The 24,580-nt window shown below is 40.0% G+C and overlaps 1 protein-coding gene across 1 annotated transcript; it reads right to left on the bottom strand.

Annotated features, from left to right (window-relative positions):
- Window positions 1-17,125: 17,125 nt before the first annotated feature.
- Window positions 17,126-20,899, bottom strand: LOC121779739 (cryptochrome DASH, chloroplastic/mitochondrial-like). The gene is made up of 13 exons (XM_042177134.1): window positions 20,495-20,899; window positions 19,852-19,991; window positions 19,536-19,751; window positions 19,313-19,438; window positions 19,151-19,225; window positions 18,939-19,055; window positions 18,789-18,835; window positions 18,585-18,661; window positions 18,319-18,394; window positions 18,142-18,211; window positions 17,944-18,067; window positions 17,805-17,854; window positions 17,126-17,714 (listed from the first exon to the last, which is right to left on the bottom strand). Exons 1-13 carry the CDS (start codon window positions 20,883-20,885, stop codon window positions 17,502-17,504), a joined length of 1,722 nt encoding a protein of 573 aa, XP_042033068.1. The 5' UTR covers window positions 20,886-20,899; the 3' UTR covers window positions 17,126-17,501.
- Between the last annotated feature and the right edge of the window lie 3,681 nt (window positions 20,900-24,580).

Below are 24,580 nucleotides of genomic sequence, written 5' to 3'. Positions count from 1 at the left end.
TCTTGTAGCTCAATGTGGGTTTTGGTATCGCACATTGTGTGCCTTGTTTCGATCATCTCGCGCACCGTTGTATGCACACCTCGGCGTGGGGGAGACTTTGCGGTTGAGCTTCCGGCCTCATCCTCGTCGTAAAAGTTAGCCGCCCTCAGTCCTTCGTCAGCTATAATCATGTTGTGCAAGATAATACACATGTACATGATGCCGATAATATTCTCTGTGTACCACAGCTGAGCCGGGGTCTTCACAATGTTGAATCGGGCTTGAAGGACCCCAAAAGCTCTTTCGACGTCTTTCCGAGCAGCCTCTTGACGCTACGAATAAAGAACTCGTTTCGGATCTTGCGGATTGTTGAGCGTCTTCACGAAAGTCAGCCACCTTGGGTAGATACCATCGGCAAGATAGTACCTCATGTGGTATAGATTTCCGTTGATGGTGAAGTCGATCACCGGTGCTACACCATTTAAAACATCATTGATGAGTGGTGAATAATAGAGCACGTTCAAGTCGTTGTTGGATCCGACAACACCGAAATATGCATACCAAATCCATAGGCGGTAGTCGGCGACCGCTTCAAGGATTAGCGTTGGGCCGCCGCCTAAGTGATGCCCCCTCCAAGCATTCGCACAATTCTTCCACTTCCAATGCATGCAGTCAATGCTGCCAAGCATACCGGAAAATCCGTGGACTATTTCGTGAAGATGAAGCAACCGTTGACAATCTTCGGTGGTGGGTACCCGAAGGAATTCCTCACCGAAAGCAGAACGAACGCCGGTGTGAAAATTTTTGAGGCATAGGATTCTAGTTGACTCACTAACATGCAGATATTCGTCGAAGAGGTCAGCCGTTTGCCTAGTAGCAAGTTGTCGGATGGCACAAGTACACTTCTGCAACGCCGAGAGACTTTGCCGACCTGTTGCGTCTCTAGGTGATTGGAAGTATTCAACACGGGCGGACAATGTGTTGGCGATACGCATAAACAACCGTTTTGACATGCGGAAACGGCGTCAGAAGTAATCTGCCGGAAACCGCGGCTCGTCGGAAAAATAGTCGGCAACGAGCCTTTCGTGGGCTCCCTCCTGGTCACGAGGGATGTAGTGGCGATTTGATCTCGTTGGTCGAGGAGGAGGGGCGACAGCGAGATAGGCTTCATAGGCGACACAATATTGTTGATAGTATTCTTGTTCTTTGCGCTCCGCTTCCGCAATGATATCGTTCATATCCATTTTTGAATTTAGAGAGTGTTTGGGTGAGAGAGGAAGATTTAGGTGATGAATTGAGAGATAATTTGATGTGAAAATGGATAATGAATGCGTGTATTTATAGATGATTTTCGGATTAATTTTTTTTTTAAAAAATAAAAAAATTTCAATAAAACGGTACAAAAATGGCCATATTTTTGGGAATCCGAAAATATATATTTTTTAATTTTTGGTATTATTTTTGATTTTTTTTAAAAAAAGAAAATATCCGACGGATATATCGTTGGCCAATGAACCCCCGCCACGTCACCCTACTCAGCGGCACGGTGATACTGTATGCATCGAGCAGGGCCGTGCCGCTGGCAAGTGCATAACGGGGCAAATAGGTGTGGACAAGGTAAAAGAGGAAGCAAATAGGAAAACGACGATTTGGAAAGCCGTTACGCCTTGGATGACATCAACAAATCATTCTAACATTTAGGGACCGGTACTCTACTACCGACCAAATACGTCGACCATAAGCAAAGTCCAAATTCCAGAATCTTCCCTTTTCTACTGCCGCGCTCAACCACCACCGATCATTTCGAGGAGAGTTGGATTTTTCTCGCCGCCTCGTTTCTCTTCATTTTTCAGGTGAATTCTTCGTAACCACTTTTTTTTAATTGCATATTCATTTATTGGACCGTGCTGCTTGTCAATTAGGTCGCGCGGATGTGATTTTTGTTGGAATTCCTACTTATTTTGATCAAATTCATGAGCGCATAGCTTATTTTTAGAGGTAGGGAGCACTGGAACGAATGAATTGATAATTTTTTGTGAAAGTATATGTTTGTAAGTGACATTAGGGGTTTGAGGAGTTGTAATTAGTTGTGTTGGTAGATTGTGATAGCTTCGGTTTTGAGCTCGGCTGTTGAGTTCGGTTTTTTGAGCTCGGTGATGGTGTTCGGTGTCAGAGCTCGGTGTTACGAGCTTAATCGAGTTCGGTGTTAGAGTTCGGTAGTTCGGCACCAAGTTCGGTAGCTCGGCAGCTCCGTGGTCTGGAGAGAACGATCAAAACATGAAGAAGAGTTCGGCTGTTATAACAACTCGTTTCAACAGCCGTTGGATGTACTTAGTTAGTCATGTTTAATCCTGACCGTTAGATGGAAAATAGCCGTTAGTTAGTTTTGACCTTTTAATAGTTTGTTATTCTGCTTTATTCAGTAATTTTTCATCTTCCGTTTCTGGTGAATAAAAATTCTCTTTCGATTTCCAAGTCTTGATTTTTCCTCTCCCAACATTCGATAATCTGTAGCTAGGATTAACAATTGGCGCCGTCTGTGGGAAAGAGGTGAAAGGAGGTTGGTTTGCGGACGATTCAAACGATCTCGATGGCGACAAGGCTTGAGGCTGAGAAATTCACAGGCAAGAATGATTACGGTCTGTGGAAGATGAAAATGAAAGCGATTCTGATCGATCGTGGTTTGGCGGCGGTTTTGGCTCCGGTAGATAAGGAGAATGCGCCAGTTCTTGATGAGAAAGCACAGGCGAAGTTCGATGAAATGATACAGCGAGCTCACAGTGCGGTTATTCTTTGTCTCAGTGATAAAGTTCTGAGGGAGGTTCAAGAAGCGACCACGGCGGTTGAGGTGCTAGCGAAGTTAGATGAGGTCTATTTGGCAAAATCCCTGGCCAATAGGCTCTATATGAAGAAGAGACTGTATTCGTACAATTTTGTAGCCGAAAAATCGATCGTCGAACAATTGGAAGATTTTAATAAGATCATTGATGATCTTGGGTCCGTGGATGTGAAGATCACGGATGAAGACAAGGCTATACTGGTCTTGAATGCGTTGCCAAGTTCGTATGATCAGCTAAGCGATGCAATAATCTACGGCAGAGATAAGCCAATCACATATGCCGAGGTTCATGCTGCGTTGATGGCGAAAGAGATGCTGCGATTGACAGGTGGGAAGGCATTGGAGACACAGGCTGAGAGTCTCAATGTCAAGAAATTCAAGAATAAGAGTTTCAAGAAAAACCAATATAATGAGTTTAAGCCTTCAAGCTCGGAGGGGAGAGAAACTCGGTCCTGCCACTGGTGCAAGAAACCAGGGCACCTCAAAAAGGACTGCTTCGTGTGGAAGAAAAAGCAAGCGGGTGAGGGAGGAAAAGCTGTCAACACAGCAGAATATTGCGAAGAGGATGAAGTTTCTGTTGCTTTGAATGTGATGGAGGAAAAGGGAAAGGAATCTTGGATAATGGATTCAGGGTGTAGCTTCCACATGAGCCCGAATCTGGACTGGTTCGAAGACATTAAAGAGTCAACAGGAACTGTCATTCTAGGCAACAACCAAGTGTGCTTGATAAAAGGCATAGGTACCATCAAGTTGAAGATGGAGAATGGGTGTATGGTGACCCTGAGTGATGTTAGGTATATTCCTGATGTTAAAAGGAATCTAATATCCTTAGGCTCTCTTGAAAGAAAGGGATGCAGATTTGTCTCTGAAGGTGGGCAGATGGTTGTTAGTAAGGCAGGAAGATCTATCTTGAAGGCAACTAGAAAAGGCAGTCTATATTACATGATGGCTGCTGTTCAGAGAAGAGACTCAGGGCATGCACACAATGTGGTTGGTGATTCTTTGAGTCTGTGGCATACCAGATTGGGGCACCCAGCAATTGGTAGTATAAAGGAACTGGTCAAGAAGGGTGTATTGCAATGCTCAGATCAGACTGATACAACTCAATGTGAGGAGTGTGTGTTAGGGAAAGCCAAGAAGTTGCCATATCCCAACAGCACACATTCTTCAACAATGCCTCTAGATTATGCCCATAGTGATCTTTGGGGGCCTGCACAGGAGAATTCAATTGGAGGTGGCAGATACTACATGAGCATCATAGATGATTTCAGTAGAAAGGTCTGGATTTACATATTGAAGCAGAAGTCAGAGGCTTTCAGCTGTTTCAAAACATGGTGCAGTGAGGTTGAGGCAGAGAAAAGGCTGAGTTTGAAATGCTTGAGGACAGATAACGGGTTGGAGTTTCTGTCCAAAGAGTTTGATGAGTTTTGCAAATCAAAAGGCATCAAAAGACACAAAACAGTTCCATTAAATCCGCAACAAAATGGAGTGGCCGAGAGGGTAAACCGCACTATCCTTGAGAGAGTTAGATGCATGATCTTGGCTGCTGGGATGAAGAAGCGGTTCTGGGCAGAGGCTGCATCCACAGCTGTTAAACTGATCAATAAATGTCCTTCTTCCAGCATTGGAGGGGACACACCAGATTTCAGATGGTATGGGAAGCATAGTGGCTATGATGGCTTGAGGACTTTCGGTTGTAAAGCTTTTGCTCATGTGAAGCAAGGTAAATTGGAAGCAAGGGCCCTAAAATGTGTTATGATTGGATACCAATCGGGTGTGAAGGGCTATCGGTTGTGGTGTGTGGAGCCAGGAAATGAAAGAGTTGTGATAAGTAGGGATGTAACTTTCTGGGAAGGTGAGCTGCCTTTTAAGAAAAATTCAGAGACTGCAGTAGATAGTTCTGGTTTTGAGGTGGAGATTGGGGGAGTTCAACAGGAGCAGCAGGATGAAGATGAAAGAGAATCTGAGTTTCCTGATGCCTCTGATCTTGGACAACCAACTCAGACGGCAGCAACACCAAATGAGCCAGGAAGCTATAAGCTGGTTAGAGACCGAGGTAAAAGGATCAGAAAGCCACCAGAGAGATACTCTGATGCTGAGTTCCTGTTTTATGCATTACTAGTAGCTGAGGAAATAGAGTTCTCAGAGCCAAGCACTTATGAAGAGGCTATGGACAGTAAAGATGCAGAAAAATGGATGCAAGCCATGATTGAGGAGATTGATTCACTGCTTAGAAATGGGACTTGGGTGCTGGTGGAAAGGCCCAATGGTAGAAGGGTAGTGAGTTGCAAATGGATTTTCAAACAGAAGCTGGAAGGAGCTGATGGTAAAAGTGTCAGATTTAAAGCAAGGTTGGTTGCTAGGGGTTTCACACAAGAACATGGTATTGACTATGATGAAGTGTTTTCACCTGTTGTGAAACACACTAGTATCAGAATCTTGTTGGCTATTGTTGCAAGAAGAGATTGGGAGCTTGAACAACTTGATGTCAAGACAGCCTTCTTGCATGGAGACTTGAAAGAAACCATCTATATGGCACAACCAAAAGGCTTTGAGAGGCCAGGTGATGAGGGAAAGGTGTGCTTGTTGAAAAGGAGCATATATGGTCTGAAACAAGCAAGTAGGCAGTGGCATAAGAAGTTTGATGATCACATGGTTAAGAGTGGTTTTCTGAAATCAAGCTATGATGAGTGTGTCTACATTAAGAGTGTAGGTGGAGCTGCTGTGGCATACTTACTCTTATATGTGGATGATATGCTCTTGGCTGGAGCAAGTTTGAAAGAAATTCAGAAAGTTAAGGCTGATCTCAGTAATGCTTTTGAGATGAAGGATTTAGGCTCTGCAAAACGAATTCTGGGTATGTCTATTTCCAGAGATAGAAAGAAGAGAGAGATTGTGTTGTCTCAAACTGATTATGTGCAGAGAATACTCAAGAGGTTCCAGATGAGTAACATCAAGGAAGTCTCAGTTCCTATGAGCCAACAATATAAATTGTCTGCAGACCAGAAGCCAAAATGTAAGGCTGAGGAAGATGAGATGAGACAGATCCCTTATGCTAGCATCATTGGTAGCATCATGTATGCTATGATTAGCACAAGGCCGGATGTGGCACAAGCTATTTCAGTAACAAGTAGATATATGTCCAACCATGGTAAGGAGCATTGGGCTGCACTGAAGTGGTTGATGAGATACTTGAAAGGAGCATCGGATGTTGGTATTCTGTTCAAGGGAGGAGAAGACCATGAAGGGGATGCTTTGGTTGGCTGGTGTGACTCTGATTTTGCTGGTAACTTAGACACCAGGAGATCTCAGTCTGGGTTCCTATTTACTTTGTATGGATCCGTCATCAGCTGGAAAAGCAGCTTGCAGGGAGTGGTTGCATTATCAACCACAGAGGCTGAGTTCATGGCTATGACATCTGCTGTGAAAGAAAGCAAGTGGCTAAAGGGGATTTTGGAGGATTTTGGTGTAAAGCAATGTAGTGTGAGCATTGGTTGTGACAACAACAGTGCATTGAGCTTGGCTAAGCATCAAGTATATCACGAGAGGAGTAAGCACATAGACGTGAGGTTGCACTTCATTAGGGAGGAGATTGAAAGAGGCAATGTGAAAGTCTTCAAAGTTCACACTTCAGAAAACCCGGCAGATATGTTGACTAAGCCATTACCTAAGGAAAAGTTTCTGCTATGTTTGAAACTGGTGGGACTGGAGAGGAGGAGTTCTGGTTGGTGACTCCGCTATCACAGGTGGAGTTTGTTGGTAGATTGTGATAGCTTCGGTTTTGAGCTCGGCTGTTGAGTTCGGTTTTTTGAGCTCGGTGATGGTGTTCGGTGTCAGAGCTCGGTGTTACGAGCTTAATCGAGTTCGGTGTTAGAGTTCGGTAGTTCGGCACCAAGTTCGGTAGCTCGGCAGCTCCGTGGTCTGGAGAGAACGATCAAAACATGAAGAAGAGTTCGGCTGTTATAACAACTCGTTTCAACAGCCGTTGGATGTACTTAGTTAGTCATGTTTAATCCTGACCGTTAGATGGAAAATAGCCGTTAGTTAGTTTTGACCTTTTAATAGTTTGTTATTCTGCTTTATTCAGTAATTTTTCATCTTCCGTTTCTGGTGAATAAAAATTCTCTTTCGATTTCCAAGTCTTGATTTTTCCTCTCCCAACATTCGATAATCTGTAGCTAGGATTAACAAGTTGGAAAGAAACATGATCTAGGTGTGAGCGTATATGATTATCGGTTTAGCACGAATGTTCTTATGCGTGGACGTGGTTCTAGTTGATTCATTATAGTACACACTAGTTCACCTACACTAATTTAGAGTAGCCGGAGAGACACCAGTTTTATCCAGGAGTAAGGTTAGATAAATATGCATGCAGCTCTTATTTGGAGTTGGCATGTTATGGAAGGAGAATCAGAACATCTATTACTCAGAACATGCTGGGAACTAATGAAAATTATGGAATATGTGTGAGGAGCAAAGTTCCTAATAAGTAAAACATCCCTTCTGGCAGACCTGCTTGAATTAATGAAAATTATGTGAAAGACACATAAAAAGCAGAATTTCCTCATAGCTGAAACACCCTTTCTGGTAATCCATGCTTCGCCTGAACAAAATCATTCAAACTATTTGGTCTATAATGTCCATTGGCATAAACAATGCTGGGAAGCTAAGTAACTTTTAGATATAATTAGTCTGATGCATTTCCAAGTGGTGGTTATGAACTGAGAACACTTTAGATGATGACCAGCATGGGATATTTGCTTACCTGGTGTTTGATTCTAGAATTGCTGGTTTTGCAGCAGTTACGCCTGGTAGTGTGAGGGAGAAAAATTATTGAGATTTGCTAAATTCATATTCATTAGATGATAAAGTCTATAAAAGGGACCTTATGCTCAAATGGTTGCATAGTCACAAAGGATGTGTTTTCTCGAAATATTCCTTTTACTAATGCTAAAGGAGAGATGTCCATGCAGTCTCTTTATTTTTCACTCCGACTGCGAAGTTTGTGAAAGTGTTAGCAGCCACATCTCTTTTGAATGTTAACAGTATAATCAAAGAAAGAGATATAAGACCATCTGAATTTATCAGTGTACTTTCATATAATGTTTCAGGGAAATTGTGGATTCGGATTCAGGAATATATATCTCTTTCAGAATTAAGTTGAGACAGCTTGAAAAAATTGGCCTAAATTTCCTTCTGACAATCATTTGCACCAAACCCGCTAGACTTGCTTAGTCCAATCTACTAGGCTTAACTGTTATATTTTATCCTCCGGAATATTTTTTCCTACATATTTAAGATTTTCTGGTGTTTTCATTTATATAGACATCTCAAATAATTTTCAGTAGAACATTTTCAAATGTTATATACATTAATAATGTGCCATTTTCATGTTTATCCTGACTTTCCCGAATCCCTTATGGCATATGATTTTCAAACCTGATCAGTTTTATGTAATATGTGCTTCAGTATCTGTTAGGTACACAGCTGGGAAAATATCTGCTTCCAAATGGGATGGGGAAGCATCTACAAGAGACGTGTGAAAGTTTTCACGCTAGCTGTTGTAATCTACCTGGATTATAAGGTTGTAGCGCTTCTAGGTTGCTGTCATTGTATAAGTGACTTGTGTGTCACAGTGACTGGAACATAATGTTTTCTTTGTTGGACTGCTAAATGACTATGATGCCCATTTCTTACATTTTTTTCCTATGTTTTTTTAATCTGCAGGCCCTGCAAGTGAGAGAGAAATGGACAAAGAGTTCAAAGAAGGATGAGCTTTGGGAGAAGGCTCATGAATGTAATGCCAAGCGTGTTCTTAAATTGATAGTTGAGCTGGAAGGCTTATGGGTGAAACTAGGACAGTACCTATCTACACGAGCTGACGTACTTCCCCCAGCCTATATAAACCATCTAAAGCAGCTTCAGGACTCTCTCCCCCCTCGCAAGCTAGAAGAGGTAATTACTAATTAATTTATTGTAATTCTGAGGAAATTTTAAAAAGCAAAATGAAGTCTCTTGACGCTGTCAGTGTAGCATCTTGGCAGTAACATCTGCAAAAATAGTAGTAGTATATTATCAAACATATAACTACTGCAATATAGGTTGATGTATTAATTTGCTCCGATATATTCATGGTGCTGGCTACATTGTTAATACATAACATGCTTCGTTTGAGCAGGTTTGCCTGATTATAAACCAGGAGCTGGGGAAATCGATGGACGATCTCTTTTTGAATTTTGATAATATACCACTCGCTACAGCATCTGTAAGACTCCAGCACTATAACTATTGAAGGGGGGAATGGAACTTCTGATTTTAAATATTTATGTTCAGACTGGAAGTGCTAATGTCATATAAATAAGCAAGATCATAACCTAATGTCTTAATTCATTTTCGGTATGATGCATTATATTAGTGTATGGATAAATTCCAATCAACATTTTTAGCCAAATATGTAAACTTTTTTATTTGCATATGATACTGTCACTTCTAGCTTTTATGCAGCTTAGAATTCCTCTGCAGTATAAGATCTTTAATGTTACATTTGTCAGCACCTGATTTTATTGAACTTAACAGCAGAGATTTTTACAGAAAACTATCTAGGCTCAGTTGAATTATTCTTATAATTTCTCCGCAAGGTACATCAAAAGATATATGATAAAAAAAAGTATGCTTCTGCGAGACATGATGATGATTCTGGCATAATTTTTATGTTCCTTCTATTTATCACAAATACGTCAATGGGTTTTTTTTATAATGCCCCTCTCCCTCTCTTGGGATGCAAACATATTTTTTGGATGACTCCACTGCTTTCCACTCTATCTTTCTGCAGATAGCTCAAGTTCACAGAGCAACTCTGCGTGATGGACAGGACGTAGTTGTTAAAGTTCAACATGAGGGTATAAAAGAAATCATATTGGAGGTTGTTTTTGGGTCTTGAGATAGTTTTATTTATGATGATGCACATGATATCTATGTCCTGAATTATTTGTTTTGATAGGATCTCAAAAATGCTAAGTCAATAGTTGATTGGATTGCCTGGGCAGAACCGCAATATAACTTCAATCCCATGATAGATGAATGGTGCAAAGAAGCACCCAAAGAACTTAACTTCAACATTGAGGCTGGTAAGCTAATCATAATTCATTGGATCTGTGTCTTATTTTCAAATCCTTTGACACTTTAAGTACTTCTCTTGGTTTTTGTAGATAACACTCGGGAAGTTTCTAGGAATCTTGGCTGCAAAAGTAATTTTGATGATAACTTCATAAACCGTGTGGAAGTCTTAATTCCAGATATTATTATGGTATAGCTTTTTCTAGATTCTTCCAACTGAAGTTTTTAGCCTTTTATGATCGTTTACCTATGGTCTAGTTATATGTCAAAAATTAATGATCTGGTGTTATTAGACTAATTTTTTCATCCAGTCAAATTGCTTTAGGACAAATACAACATATCTGGCTGAGTTGATTGATTACATCCCTCTAGTTCATCTCTCACGGGTTTTATAAGAGAGACCTGTTTCCTACTCCTACTTTCTTCTGTCCATTTTTTCTGTTTACTTCTCACTCTGACATTGCCTGCCTGAAATTGCATTTAATTACACCTTACATCTCTTCAATACTTAGAAAAGGCATACTCGTCAGGTATATCTAACACCTTTTTGGTTTGCTTTCCTGCATGAGAGAAGAACAACGTTCTGATTGCATATATACCAGAATAAAACAATACCTTAATGGCTAGCTTTGAAGGATACCTGAAATGGTATCCGTGCATAACAAGGATTTAATCTTTCCTAGACTATGTTCTCTGAACTTTGTATCCACATTACGTATTAATTTTACTTACAGTGATATCTACTTGTGGAAAGTTCATCAAAAAAAAAGAGAAGCTTTTTTTTTTTGCATTTTCCTGCATTACCAAGTTGCTTTTCTTAATTATATGGTAATTTCATAATTTTCTCAATTTATGTTATGCTGCAGTCAACTGAGAAAGTCCTAATCTTAGAGTATATGGATGGAATACGTCTAAACGACTCAGTTTCTCTGCAAGAAATGGGCGTTGACAAACAAAAACTGGTTGAGGAAATTAGTCGTGCATATGCACATCAAATATATATTGATGGATTCTTCAATGGTGACCCTCACCCTGGTACCATATATCTTGAATCTCAGTCTGGTTTTTGTTCTTTCAGTTTGTTAACGAACATATATCCTACTATTTTTTTATGCTGTATCATGTATCTTCTTCTGGTTTGATGCAGGAAACTTCCTTGTGAGCAAGGCTCCTCCACATCGACCGATATTGCTTGATTTTGGGCTTACAAAGAGGCTATCATCTCCTTTGAAACAAGCTTTAGCAAAAATGTTTCTAGCATCTGCTGAGGTTAGCAGCCTTTCCTCCATAGTTCTCATGTTAACCGATGTCCAAAATATATAATTGACAAGTTTTGATAGAACATCAAAACAACACCAGTAGTAGAAAATTAGCTTGATAGTTCATCATGGGAAGGACAGTTTGATGCTTTGAGCCCATAGGTTTAAACCTGTGATTCTTACATCTATATCACAAACTCTCAGTCAGTGAGGCTAACAAATCGACTCGTTCTCATGGCCCATGTAGAAAGGAATGGAATTACATAGGTCTCTGCCGGTGCTGCTAAGTTCAGGGTTTCAATTAAGTTCATAGTGTTTTTTTTGCCTTCCCTTTGCTCTGGGTACGAACACTAGTTGGGCTGTTGAGACCCGTGTTCGGTTTCCTCTAGAAAAGTAGAAGTTCACTTTTTTCTCTTTTATCCTAGAGTTAGTATCATATGTAAACTTATTGGGCCTGTCAGATCTTTACTGTCCAGGTCATTCGTTGCCATATTTACCTTCTTAACTACTCCCTCCGTCCCGTGCTACTCGCACGTTTCCTTTTCGGCTCGTCACAAAGTCCTTACACTATTTATAATTTAAGTTAGAATTAATGCATTTAATTAATATGTTAGTTTAAGTTAAGAGCTCTTTTATTAAGTGATGTCTCATTACACCTAAAATTCTTTTTTAATTACACAAAAAAATCAATCCCAAATTTACGGCCTAAAATGAAAAGTGCGAGTAGCATGGGACGGAGGGAGTATGATCCAGTGTTTTTTTCCAATTTTTTTGATTGAAATCCATGTATTATTGTTATTATTTTGTCAAGAAAACTTATGTGCTGCTTATTGCAGGGTGATCATGTGGCTCTTTTATCTTCCTTCACGGAAATGGGACTTAAGTTGCGGTTGGATGTACCCGAGCAAGTTATGGAAATAGCAAATGTCTTCTTCCGCACTTCAACCCCAGCAGCTGAAGCTGCAGTAAGAGACACATATTCATTTTCAATATAATTAATCGTTTTGTATGTACTGAGTTGTTTCCATTATTTGGTGAAGAAAACAATGAAAGCTTTAGCTCAGCAAAGAGATAAAAATATGAAGGTCCTTCAAGAGAAAATGAAGCTCAATGAGAAACAAGTCAAACGATTCAATCCTGTAAGTCCAAATAATGGTCTTCGTTGTGATGTTATTATACAATTAGTGGAAAACCTCCCCTCATGCAATACCAACAAAAGTATTTCTCAATGTATTCATATACATATTTTCTTCAGGTTGATGCTTTTCCAGGGGATATCATTATATTCAGCAGAGTGATTAATCTTCTAAGAGGTATCTGATAACTTTTTTTGTGTACACACTTCTTCTATTTGGTATACAAATCCATAATTAGTGAACTGACATGGATTTCAGGTCTTTCGTCATCAATGGGTCTTCGTGTTAATTACGTGGATATTATGAGACCATTTGCAGAATCTGTTTTACAAAGGTAAGCTGTGATTTCACGATTTTTTGTATCCTCAGGGATGTTCATCCTCTTGTGGAAACTTGTTTCAGCAATGTGAACAAAGGGCCAGCGGCTAATCCAAACTGGATGCACGACACTCCTATCCTTTCTAATGTTGAAAACAAGCTTCGGAAGCTCTTAATTGAGCTTGGCAATGCTGATAAAGTACTTGGAATACAGGTAGATATTACTGCAGAATAAGTATGAAATCCTGTCTATTTAAAGTTATTTTCCTAAAAAAAACTACAATGATCACTCTTTTCTTTGCAAAGAACATGCTAGATATCTATTCCTTCGACTTAACAGGTTTTGGTTGTTGATAAAATGACTAAAGCAAAATGAATCAAAAGTTCATATTGTTTATATTCACATATGCATATCATTTCCCAAATTATGTTAGAATCCCATGCCACCTGGAAATGTGAAATCATCGAGCTTATAGAATAGAATATATTGGCAGGATATGTGGTCATTTTTGGTACATACTCCCTCTTATTTTACTCTCTCCATTTTTATTATCATTTCTTCAAAACTAGTGCAAAAAAAAAGTGACTCCATTACAGTGGAACGGAGGGAGTATAAGTCTAGACCTTCATCCTTCTTTATGTAATTTACTTAGTCATTAAATTAATTCCTTCTGACATCTCATAGTGTGTTTGTCAAGTGATAGAGCTTGTGCCCTTATGTTATTACAAAGCCACTTGTTCTTGCTCTATATTAGTTCTTCTGGCCTATCTGAGAAGTTCTGCTGTTTTTTCACTGAACTTGCGTAGGTTTGTGCCTATAAAGATGGAGAAGTAATCATTGACACTGCTGCTGGGGTCCTCGGAAGATATGATCCTAGACCAGTTCAGCCTGACAGTTTATTCCCTGTTTTCTCTGTATCTAAAGGAATCACAGCAGGAATGGTTCACTGGCTTGTTGATAAACGGTATGCAAAAGTTGTTAATGCTCTGTTATATTCATGTAGGCATGAAGCGGCAGGTGTGATATGGTTTGCCACTGTTGACTAGCTCCTTATTGTTAGCCCCATTTAATATGTATCTATTCTCTATGTTAAAATAATTGTTGCATTGATATCCAACAAATTAATTGATTGGTCCTCACATGTGATTTGGTTGGAAATGAAGATTCAGTATTAACTGGTTAAAATTAATCTAGCAGGAAGCTGGACTTTTCGGACAAAGTTGAAAATATATGGCCCGAATTTGGATCAGATGGAAAAGACAAGATAAAGGTAACATTTTGGATGTATGCTACTTTTCATATGATGATGACGAATCTATATCTGTTTGAAAATGCCCTAATAATTAAAATAATCTGTAATAATTAAAATAATCTGTGGTGTTAGTGAAGTGCAGCCATCTTTATTATTCACCAAATGATGTGACCTAACTTGCAAATTCTTAACTCTAAGATTGTACTAGAGTATAGTTATCATGTAACTGTCTCCGCTTGTTTCCCATTTCAGTTCTATCTTTGGATGATGTATTCAAAATACTTTTTTATTTGTTCTATCAGGTTCATCACGTGCTTAATCACACAGCTGGTTTGCAAAATGCCATGAGCAGTGTAACACGCGAAAACCCTCTACTTCTGACTGATTGGGATGAATGTCTAAATTGCATCACAAAGATGGTGCCAGAGACTGAACCTGGAGGTCAGCAGTCATACCATTACTTGTCTTTTGGCTGGTTATGTGGCGGTATTATTGAGGTAAAAATATTAAATTGAAGATCTTATTCTTTCAGTAACAAAATGATACTGCGGATTTCAATCTTGTACTCCCCCCCTAACCTAATTACTTGTGCCACTTTGACCTAACACAAGTTTTAAGAAATGTAAATTATAGATGTGGAAAAAGTAAGTGGAATGTTGTCCTACTTTTATATATTAATTTTATACTCATAAACTGTGATTTAAATGAGTTAGTGGAATGTGAGCTTCATTACCAAAAATAATAAAGGTTAAGTGGAACAATTAATAAGAGACGTCCCAAAATGGAAAAAGTGGGACACACAATGGGGGACGGAGGGAGTATTCCCTCAGACCTCCCACCCCTTCTTCTCCCTATATTTAAAATTATCTTCTTATGTCTGGGTTTAGGGACAACATAATTCAACCTTGGAATGTGGTATGAATACTATAGCTTGTGGCGTGTGAGGCTCCCTTCCTTTTTATCTTCAACATAATTCACATGTCTTGATTGTCTATGATACATTAAGAACAAAGACTCGATAGAGGTTCAATTAAAACTTCTATTTTACCATACTGCTAGATTAATTTGACCAAAATTCAAAATTTGCAAAGATGAACTATTCGTACCGTCTGAGAAAATTTGTGAAATTTTTTGACAGAGAAATGCTATTGCTCTACATCTGTTTTCATGAAACAGATGGAGAGCACAGTATTCTGATTATGGTGACCTTACAAGACAAAAATGATTAAGCTGATACATGTTGCAACAAACTTTCTAGGTACTGGTTTAAGTTAGTCATGCCGGTATATGTAGTTCCTAAGAGGAAGCTTTAGTTCCTCAGCCCTCTCCTCTCTTTGGAATAGAACCTGAATCCTGAAACGGAGAAAGTTTCACCTACTGTTTTTCATGTCTCGAGGAGAAACTCATCAGTTCTCTGCTAATTGAACCAACATTTACGTTGTGAGGCTTATTAATATAATTTTTATGATACAGCATGCATCGAAGAAGAAGTTTCAGGAGATCCTTGAAGAAGCATTTATTCAACCTCTTAACATAAATGGCGAGCTATACATTGGAATTCCTCCAGGTATGTTTAGACTTTTCATGTATAATGTCTCCTGTTCACAGCACCTTGTACTCGTTCTTATTCCTAGTTGGCTAGTTCAACTTGGCGGTAAATATTAAACCCATCAAGTGCAGTTCGTCCAACCTTTTGGGAAACTATATGAGATCGAGAAGAGAGGAGTAAGATTTACCAAAGTTTGTGTTGTAAAATTTCTTATATATGGTCTAAAAGTGGAAATCGAATACTTTTAACTGTTAGATCAAGTCCGAAAGGTCTCTGAGTCCATTACAGTTTAGTTGGTTGGATAAGAAAAATGATCTAATCTTTCTCCGTAGTCTTCCTTTTTCGACTGTATATATCTGACAATGCAATTTATTTCTACTAGGTGTGGAATCTCGACTTGCCACTCTCACATCTGATGCGGAGGACATCAAGAGACTCTCCGAGATGGCCAAAAGCCGGCCAGATATCCCAGCCAGCTTCCAGTCCCATATGCAAGACCCATCCGAGATCGCATCTGCTCTTCCTGCTTTATTTAACACTCTTTTTGCACGGCGTGCCATCATACCTTCTGCTAATGCACATTGCTCAGCTCGTGCTCTTGCACGCTACTATGCAGCTCTTGTGGATCAAGGCGCGATTCCACCACCACATGCTTCTCCTGCCGAACCCAAACTGGGGAGCCACCCGCACATCCCCAAATTCACATCTCCAAAATCCACCAAAAAACAAAAAGGTTCCAAGCACTCACGAAACAATTCCAAAGATGGTAGCTTTGCGAAAAAGGCTAGCGGAGCCAACTACACTAAGGTTCCCAGTGAAGATGTTAGCAGCAGCAGCAGCAGCAGCATCTCTGTGGCTAGAGGTGAACATGGCAACGACCAAACAACTGCTAAAATTTTTACCAACAGCAGAATCCACGATGCATTCGTGGGAGCTGGGGATTACGAGGAGTTGACACTTCCAGGTGGGCAGTTTGGTCTCGGTTTTAAAAGATCTTACTCAGAGGATGGTAAGCTGATTGGCTTCGGGCATTCTGGACTTGGTGGATCAACAGGCTACTGCGACATTGAAAACCGATTTTCTATTGGCGTAACGTTGAACAAGTTAAACATGGGAGGCGTGACTGCTAAAATCATGCAGTTAGTCTGCTCAGAACTCAATATACCACTGCCAGCAGATTTTTACAGATTTTCGGAGAGGATAGCTGATGATGACTCAAATATAGCACCTTTGATTAATTGATACATATGTTTTTGCTTAATAAGGGATGAATACTGTCTAAATTGTAGTTGCATACTTACATATTTAAGCTACCCAAAGTAATATTGACATATACTATATTTTTTTGACCCTACTTATATATTACTGCTAATTTTTGGCATCTCTTATATATTGGCATTGTGGCTTGTGGGTGGACTTTTTCTCATCCTCCATTTACATCATGATATGATATCAGTGACACTTAACAGGGACAAAAGGCTTTGCCACCCAAATTATAATGTTTTTTTGGATACTATCACTTTATCATTTAATTAATAAAATAATTAGTACTCCGTAGATGTTCATATTGATGTAGATGTGTATCTTTTGGGCACGAAGATCAAGGAATAAACTCTTAGTGTGTCAAGTGTAGAGAAAATAAAGTACATAAATTAAGAGAGAATAAAACACAAGAATGAAGTAAAAAAGATTAAATGTGTTACATTTATCGTAAATGGAAATGGTTCAACTAGTAAGATGACTAAAAATGGAATACGACTCAACTATAGTGTTACAGATAGATTAGTGCAAAAGTCATGTGTTTCAAGTGAAACTCATAGTCAAAATTACACATAGAGCCTTGCTCGAATATCCTCGTGTTCTCTTCCCACGAACCACTTGTGCATCGTTACAGCTCCTTGATTCGCCTTCTTGCAGAAGCAAGACAGTATTCAGAGATCTGTGAACACATCCATCCACAACACCGGCAAGAGCAAGAGCAAGAGCTAACAAACAACCTATCTCTCATTCCTCCACTTGAAAAATGATATGTATATGCCAAGCATCATTATTTTATTGAATTCTGTTCCCTCTATAGCTCTTCCCTTTCTTCTCTTCCACACCACCTCTTCTTGCTCCTGAGGCCTTTGTGTTCCCAAATTTGAGTGCCACTATTGGCTTCATATACATCATCATCCCAGGATTATGCCTCTTCTCTTTAGGCAGTGGCTTCAGTTGAGGTAACCAGTACGCCACGAACTCGCCGTCTGGATCATAGCTCTGAGCCTGAACTCACAACATAGTCAGGTTGCTAACATAGTTCTTTTGTCCCATTCCCATGAAGAAAAGACTGAGAAAAGAGGAAGTTTAACATACTTGCTTCGGGATGCTGAAATACCGATCCTCTCGTGGATCATTCCCGACACCTAGAGAGAGAATTAAAGAACATCAGCTACTATTTGTCAATACAGAATGAATGATGGCACAAACGAATATCTCCAGCACTGGAACTGACCTGCTCCATAGGTCCAGTTACCGTAGTTGGAACACGGATCATAATCTAAGAGACAAGACTCGAACCATTCTGCTCCCATCCTCCAGTCAACGCCCATGTCTCGAACGAGAAATGAGCATACAATCTGTCAAAGATAGACATTCGCATCAAACAAACTGACAAACTATAACATGTATGTGTACTGATTTTTAAGTTCACCTGTCGCCCCCTATTCGACATGAAGCCAGTAGCCGATAGCTCTTTCATGTTTGCATCGATCAGAGGATACCTAGAAGTTGCACGATAACAAATCAGTCAACAGAAATGGACACCAATTTTCTTTTTCGTATGAATACATGAGAAACATAAATAAATTACGATCCTCCAAAGCCATACCCGGTCTGACCATTTCGCCAAGCATCAAACAATGCTTGGTCTTGGCTCCAATTCGTCTGCACTCTTCGTGGACCACCTGTAACGTAAAATATACCATCTTCAAGAAATCTTCGATGTTGTGGATGTAGCAACATTCTTAACAACAGAGGTGTATACGAAACCAGATTTTCTTAGAGCTGATCATATTCTGATGCATTTTAAACTCTTGAGGTCGAAACAAGTGCTTTCGTTGACAGTCCTGTACTACGATATTCCTTTTCCCTTACCAACATAAAAGAGAGAGTTTCCAGCCTTGATTGATAGGAATCTGAAGTAGTCTCTCCATATAAGTTCAAACAACACCCTGGTGATAAAACAAGTAGCTTTTCATGGACATCCTTCGACAGTTTCTACATGACATAATTGATTTCGATGTGTATAATCTCACACAAAAACACACATTGATAAGGAAGGCGAAAAGTGGAAAGTACCAATATGTGGAATCATTTGATACTCTCAGCTTTTCATATCTCTTCACCTAAGCAAATCAAATTCTCGTTGATATCAAAGTCTTAACCCATCGTTGCAGTTGATTAAGCGTAGTATAAATTTATCGAATATGGATGTCAGTCGCGTTATACCTCTTCATAAATAAAACGAGGTGAAAGGCTTCCAGAGGCAAGCCAGGGAGAAAACTTTGTCGAGTAGTCAGGTCCTAGCATCCCGTTTCGTGTCACTTTATATGTCTTCAAGAGATCCTAATAAAAGTACACAATCAAACTAATCACTTCACTCATTATGCTCAAATCCAGAATGACTTCAAATACTTGGTAAATCCGAAGAAAACACTCGCCTTCTTCCAGAAATACTCGTGCACTCTACTCAGTGCTGCACTTTCGCCCCCTGTGAACGCCATTCCTTTCGAAGCCTGAATCGAAAGAATCAAACAAAATGCAACATTGAGCCTCAAGAGAAACTAATATTTAATGTATATATAGAAAAGAAATTTACATGCCTTTTCTGGCTGAACCCCAAGCATGGAAGCATCGGGGATGCATCCCCAATCTTTAACATCGGGCGTGGGACCAAGTGATGCCGGAACCTTAATGCAACTCCTAATGGTAGACTTTGATTCAACCGACTGTATGTTTGATCATAAAACATCAAACACATCAGAGAGCCTCTTCTACTGACCAAAACAAGCACTGAAACTGAAACGTATGTTAAAGGAAATGCACCTTACGAAACTGAGTATACACGTCTGGCAAAGACGTGCAATTGAATGGAAGGTCATCGATGTGGTACATAGTACACCCCCAGATCAAATCCAGATTAGTAGACTTATGCTTAGCAGACACACCCTCGGCTAATGGTGGCACGACTTTTTTCAAATTCTTGGCAACCAATCTCTCGACATGTACTTCCTCACTGCACGTTTCTTTCTGAGCATAAACCTGTTATTCCAACCAGCAATGTTCCGTTTATAGATGAGATCTAGTAAGCCGACTAGCTATGCTAATATGAAAAGAAACGTAGAAAATAGAGTTATTTAACAGTGTGGACTCCATATGCTTTGGCAAGTGAAGGAAGAATCTGCTCTGGTTTCCCCTGTTGAATCATAAGGTTGAGGCCCCTTTTCATCAAATTTTGCTTCAAATCGGCTAAACACTCAATAAGAAACTGCGATCTGATAGCTGGCAGACAAGAAAGTCGAAAATAGTACATTAAAACTACGCATAATTCATGCCAAACACACCATTAATTTGCACATTTTAGTATAAAACATTTATGAATTCAAGAAACTCAAAACAGCAACGAAGGAAGCAAAACTGCTGGGGTGCAAACCACATCCCACGTCGGGAAATAAGTAAAAATTGAAAGCAATATATAAGGGCTACCCCAACTACATTAGTATGAAGCTATTTGGGAAGTGTCCCAAAAATTAAACCGTAAGGGCTTAACCTAAAGTGGACAATATCATACTAATGTGGATTCAGGTGTGCATAGTCGATCACTAACAAAAACTCAAAACATAATGCACGTAACCTAAAGTGGAAAATATGATACTAATGTGAGTTCGGATGTGCATAGTCGAACGCTCATAAAAACTCAAAACATAATGCACATACAAATCCTTAACATCACCAAATGCTTTCAAACAGAAGAAGCAAAAAACACGAAATGTGGCAAAGAATACCTCCAGTTTTGGGGAAACCAAAGTGATACGTGGCGCCAAACAACATCGGATCAACGCAGTAAACGGGCAAGAGAGCCTGGGACGAAGCCCAGGCCTTGTGCAAAACCTCGTTGTCCAAGATTCTCAAGTCGTTTCGGAACCAAACGATAGCGACTCCTTTTCCTTTTCTGGGCGGGGGCGGCATTGCGTCGGAAGTGTACCGCGTGAAGGTCTGGTGGGCGACCCGCTCCATCTCGTCCGACCCGAGACCCGGAACCGCGTGGATTGTCTGTGCAGCTCTAACTGCGTTGGAGCACATCCTGCTTGGAAAAGGTAGGGGGATTTTGGGATTGAATTTTGTAGGGGAAATGAGAGGGTTTAATTTGGAAATGGTGGTGAAATTTTGGATCATGGCTTCGAACTGAATTGGAGTTGACAAAGAGGAGGAAGTTGAGGCTGGTTGGTTGTTATTTGCAGTTCGGAGGTTGACACGTCAGCGCGATGACGTGGCGGATTACGGGCCGGATATGTCAATCAACTGTCATAAATATTTATATGACAATAATTTAGTACTCCTCCTTATTCCTTATGGTTCGAAATTAATAGTAGTAGTATACTCCTCCGTCCCTAAAAATTTATCGCTTACTGTATTTCCTTTTTTGTTCATCATTAAAAATTTGTCGCCTTTCACTTTTATCATTTTTAATAGTGAACCTTACATTCTACTAACTCATTCTCACCCACCCTTTATTATAAAACTAATACTATATAAAAATATGACCCACATGCCACTAATTTTTTCAACTCACTTTCTATTACATTTCTTAAAACTCGTTTCAGGTCTGATGCCAAATTATTAGGGAGGAGGGAGTAATATCTAGGAGAGAAAGAAATATATTTTAAATGGAATAAAGTGTGAAAAATGATGTAATTTTATCGACTTATGGACTGAGTTGTCGATTAAGATAGTCAGAGCATCCACAACCGTACTCTTGCCAGCGGCATGGTTGTGGGCCCGGCCCTATTTTTTCTGCCTGCTCTCTGGCAAGAGCACAACACTCACAGTTGTGCTCTTCCGCAAGGACGAACACAATTAATTTAAAATTCAATTAAACAAAAACATTTCAATAATACTAAAATTCATTAAAAAACCTAAATAATATTACAAATGACAAATAAAATAAAAACGACATAATTAAAATCCTAAAAATTAAAAATTACATAATTAAAATACTAAAAATTAAAAAAATCACTCAGCGTTGCCGAATTTCGCCTACATGTGTTTGATTAGGTCTTCTTGTAGTTGATTGTGGATTCGGGTATCGCGCATTGTGTGCCTTGTCTCGATTCTCTGGCCAACCGTCGTATGCTCGCCTCGGCGTGGGGGAGACCTCGCTGTTGAGCTTCCAGCTTCGTCCTCGTCGTAGAACATGATGTCGGCGATAATCATGTTGTGTAAGATAATACACGTGAACATGATGTCAGCGATATTATTCACGTACCATAGCCGAGCCGGGGACTTAACAATGTTGAATCGGGCTTGAAGGACCCCGAAAGCTCTTTCGACGTCTTTCCGTGCGGACTCTTGACGCTGCGCAAAAAGAACCCGTCTCGGGTCGTGCGGGTTGTTGAACGTCTTCACGAAAGTCGACCACCGTGGGTAGATACCATCGGCGAGATAGTAACCCATGTGGTATCTATTTCCGTTGATGGTGAAGTCGATCGCCGGTGCTACACCATTCATCACATCATTGAAGAGTGGTGAAGAATATAGCACATTCAAGTCGTTGTTGGATCCAGCAACGCCGAAATATGCATGCCAAATCCATAGGCGGTAGTCGGCGACCGCCTCAAGGATAAGCGTTGGGCCGCCGCCTTTGTGACCGCTCAAGTGTTGCCCCCTCCAAGCAGTCGGGCAATTCTTCCACCTCCAATGCATGCAGTCAATGCTGCCAAGCATTCCGGGAAAGCTATGGACTGCATTGTCGGATGGCACACGTACACTTCTGCAACGGCGTGATACTTTGCTGGCCGGCTGCATCTGGACCTGTTTGGAAGAATTCATCACGTGCGGACAATGTGTTGACAATTCGCATGAACAAGCGCTTTGATATGCGAAAACGGCGCCTGAAGTAATCTGCCGGAAACCGCGGCTGGTCGGCAAAGTAGTCGGCAACGAGCCTTTCGTGGGCTCCCTCCCGGTCACGATGGATGTAGCGGCGATTTGATCTGGTTCGTTGAGGAGGAGGAGTGAGGGTATTCGCCGCGACGTATGCTTAGTAAGCGGCACGATGTTGTTCGTAGTATTCTTGTTCTTCGCGCTCCTCTTCCGCCATAATATGGGTGAAATCCATTTGAGGTTTTGAGTGAGGGATGAATGTGTTGATAGTTTGTATGAGAATTATGAATGAGAGATGAATGAGAGATGATTTGATGTGATAAATGGATGATGAATGTGTGTATTTATAGATGATTTTGAGGGAAAAAAAATAAAAAAAAATAAAAAAAATTCAGAAAAAACGGGAAAAAAACGGTCATATTTTTGGGATTTGGAATTTTTTTTTATTTTTTATCATTTTATATAATTAAAAATCGGATTTTAAAATTAAAAAAAAATAATTCAAAGGCAACGACTATGCCGTTGCCCAATCGTAAGCCGCCACGTCGCCTGCTCGCTGGCACGGCGCGAGGCAGCGGCGGCGGTATGCGTCCTCGCTGCTGGCACGGACGGACGCGGGGCCGCCGTCCATCGTTGTGGATGCTCTCATAGGTTAATGTATTTATGTATTTATTTTAAGGGTAATAGTATCTAAAATCATAATCTTTAGTCAAAATTTGGTATTTTTCAAAAACTTAAAATTTAGTTGATAATATCATGATCTTACGTATCGTAGCAAATTTCCCCCAAGTTTGATTTTACCCTAAAATAAATTTGATGTGGTGTGTTGAATTATTTGGTTGGAAAAACCGTCAATATAGAAAGACATGTAATTGACGTTGCTTTGTGAATTATTTGAGTTTACCTTCTAAATTTCGCCAAAATTTTAAATTGTAGGAAATTCACTGCATTTCAAAAGTTTGTGACTTTTGCAACCAAATTTGAAGTTCGTGGAACATATCAAGTTAGGTCAAAATTTGTGATTTTAAGGACATATACCCCTTTATTTAATGAAATTTTGATTATATATATGCCTTATTTTTAGTAACCCAAATGAGAAACATGTTCAAGTTCATAAGAGCATCCGCAACGGTGGCGCCGTAACCCACGTCCGTCCGCGCCGCTGGCACGGACGTGTCTCGCCGCCGCTCTGCGCTCGCGCCGCTGGCACGGACGTGTCTCGCCGCCGCTGCGCTCGCGCCGCTGGCACGGCGCTGCTCGATGCATCGAGCAGCGCCGTGCCAGCGAGCAGGTGACGTGGCGGCACGCGATTGGGCAACGGCATAGCCGTTGCCTTTGAATATTTTTTTTATTATTTAAAATTCGTTATTTAATTATAAATAATGATAAAAATAAAAAAAAATTATTTTCCAAATCCCAAAAATATTGCCGTTTTTTTGCCCGTTTTTCTGAATTTTTTGGAATTTTTTTTATTTTTTCCCCCAAAATCATCTATAAATACACACATTCATCATCCATTTATTACATCAAATCATCTCTCATTCATCTCTCATTCATAATTCTCATACAAACTATCAACACATTCATCCCTCACTCAAAACCTCAAATGGATTTCACCCATCTCATGGCGGAAGCGGAGCGCGAAGAACAAGAATACTACGAACAACATCGTGCTGCTTACGAAGCATATGTCGCGGCGAATACCCCCGCTCCTCCTCCTCAACGAACTAGATCAACTCGCCGCTACATCCATGCGCGATACCCGAACCCACATTCAGCTACAAGAAGACCTAATCAAACACATGTGGGTGAAATTCGGCAACGAGTAATAGTTTTTTTAATTTTTAGTATTTTAATTATGTAATTTTAATTTTTAGAATTTTAATTATGTCGTTTTTATTTTATTTTATTTGTCATTTGTAATATTATTTAGGTTTTTTAATGAATTTTAGTATTATGGAAATGTTTTTGTTTAATTGAATTTTAAA

The sequence above is a fragment of the Salvia splendens genome, chromosome 19 (assembly GCF_004379255.2).
Source record: "Salvia splendens isolate huo1 chromosome 19, SspV2, whole genome shotgun sequence".
NCBI lineage: Eukaryota > Viridiplantae > Streptophyta > Magnoliopsida > Lamiales > Lamiaceae > Salvia > Salvia splendens.
This window is presented reverse-complemented; position numbering and strand designations above follow the sequence as displayed.

What these genes read in the sequence shown, in the direction of transcription:
- LOC121779739 (XM_042177134.1), bottom strand. Translation starts at nt 20,885, where the DNA reads ATGATCCAAAATTTCACCACCATTTCCAAATTAAACCCTCTCATTTCC. An exon ending in TGGCGAAATGGTCAGACCGG is followed by an intron (nt 18,212 to 18,318) that starts GTATGGCTTTGG and finishes TGCAACTTCTAG; the next exon opens with GTATCCTCTGATCGATGCAA. An exon ending in TGTCGAATAGGGGGCGACAG is followed by an intron (nt 18,068 to 18,141) that starts GTGAACTTAAAA and finishes TATCTTTGACAG; the next exon opens with ATTGTATGCTCATTTCTCGT.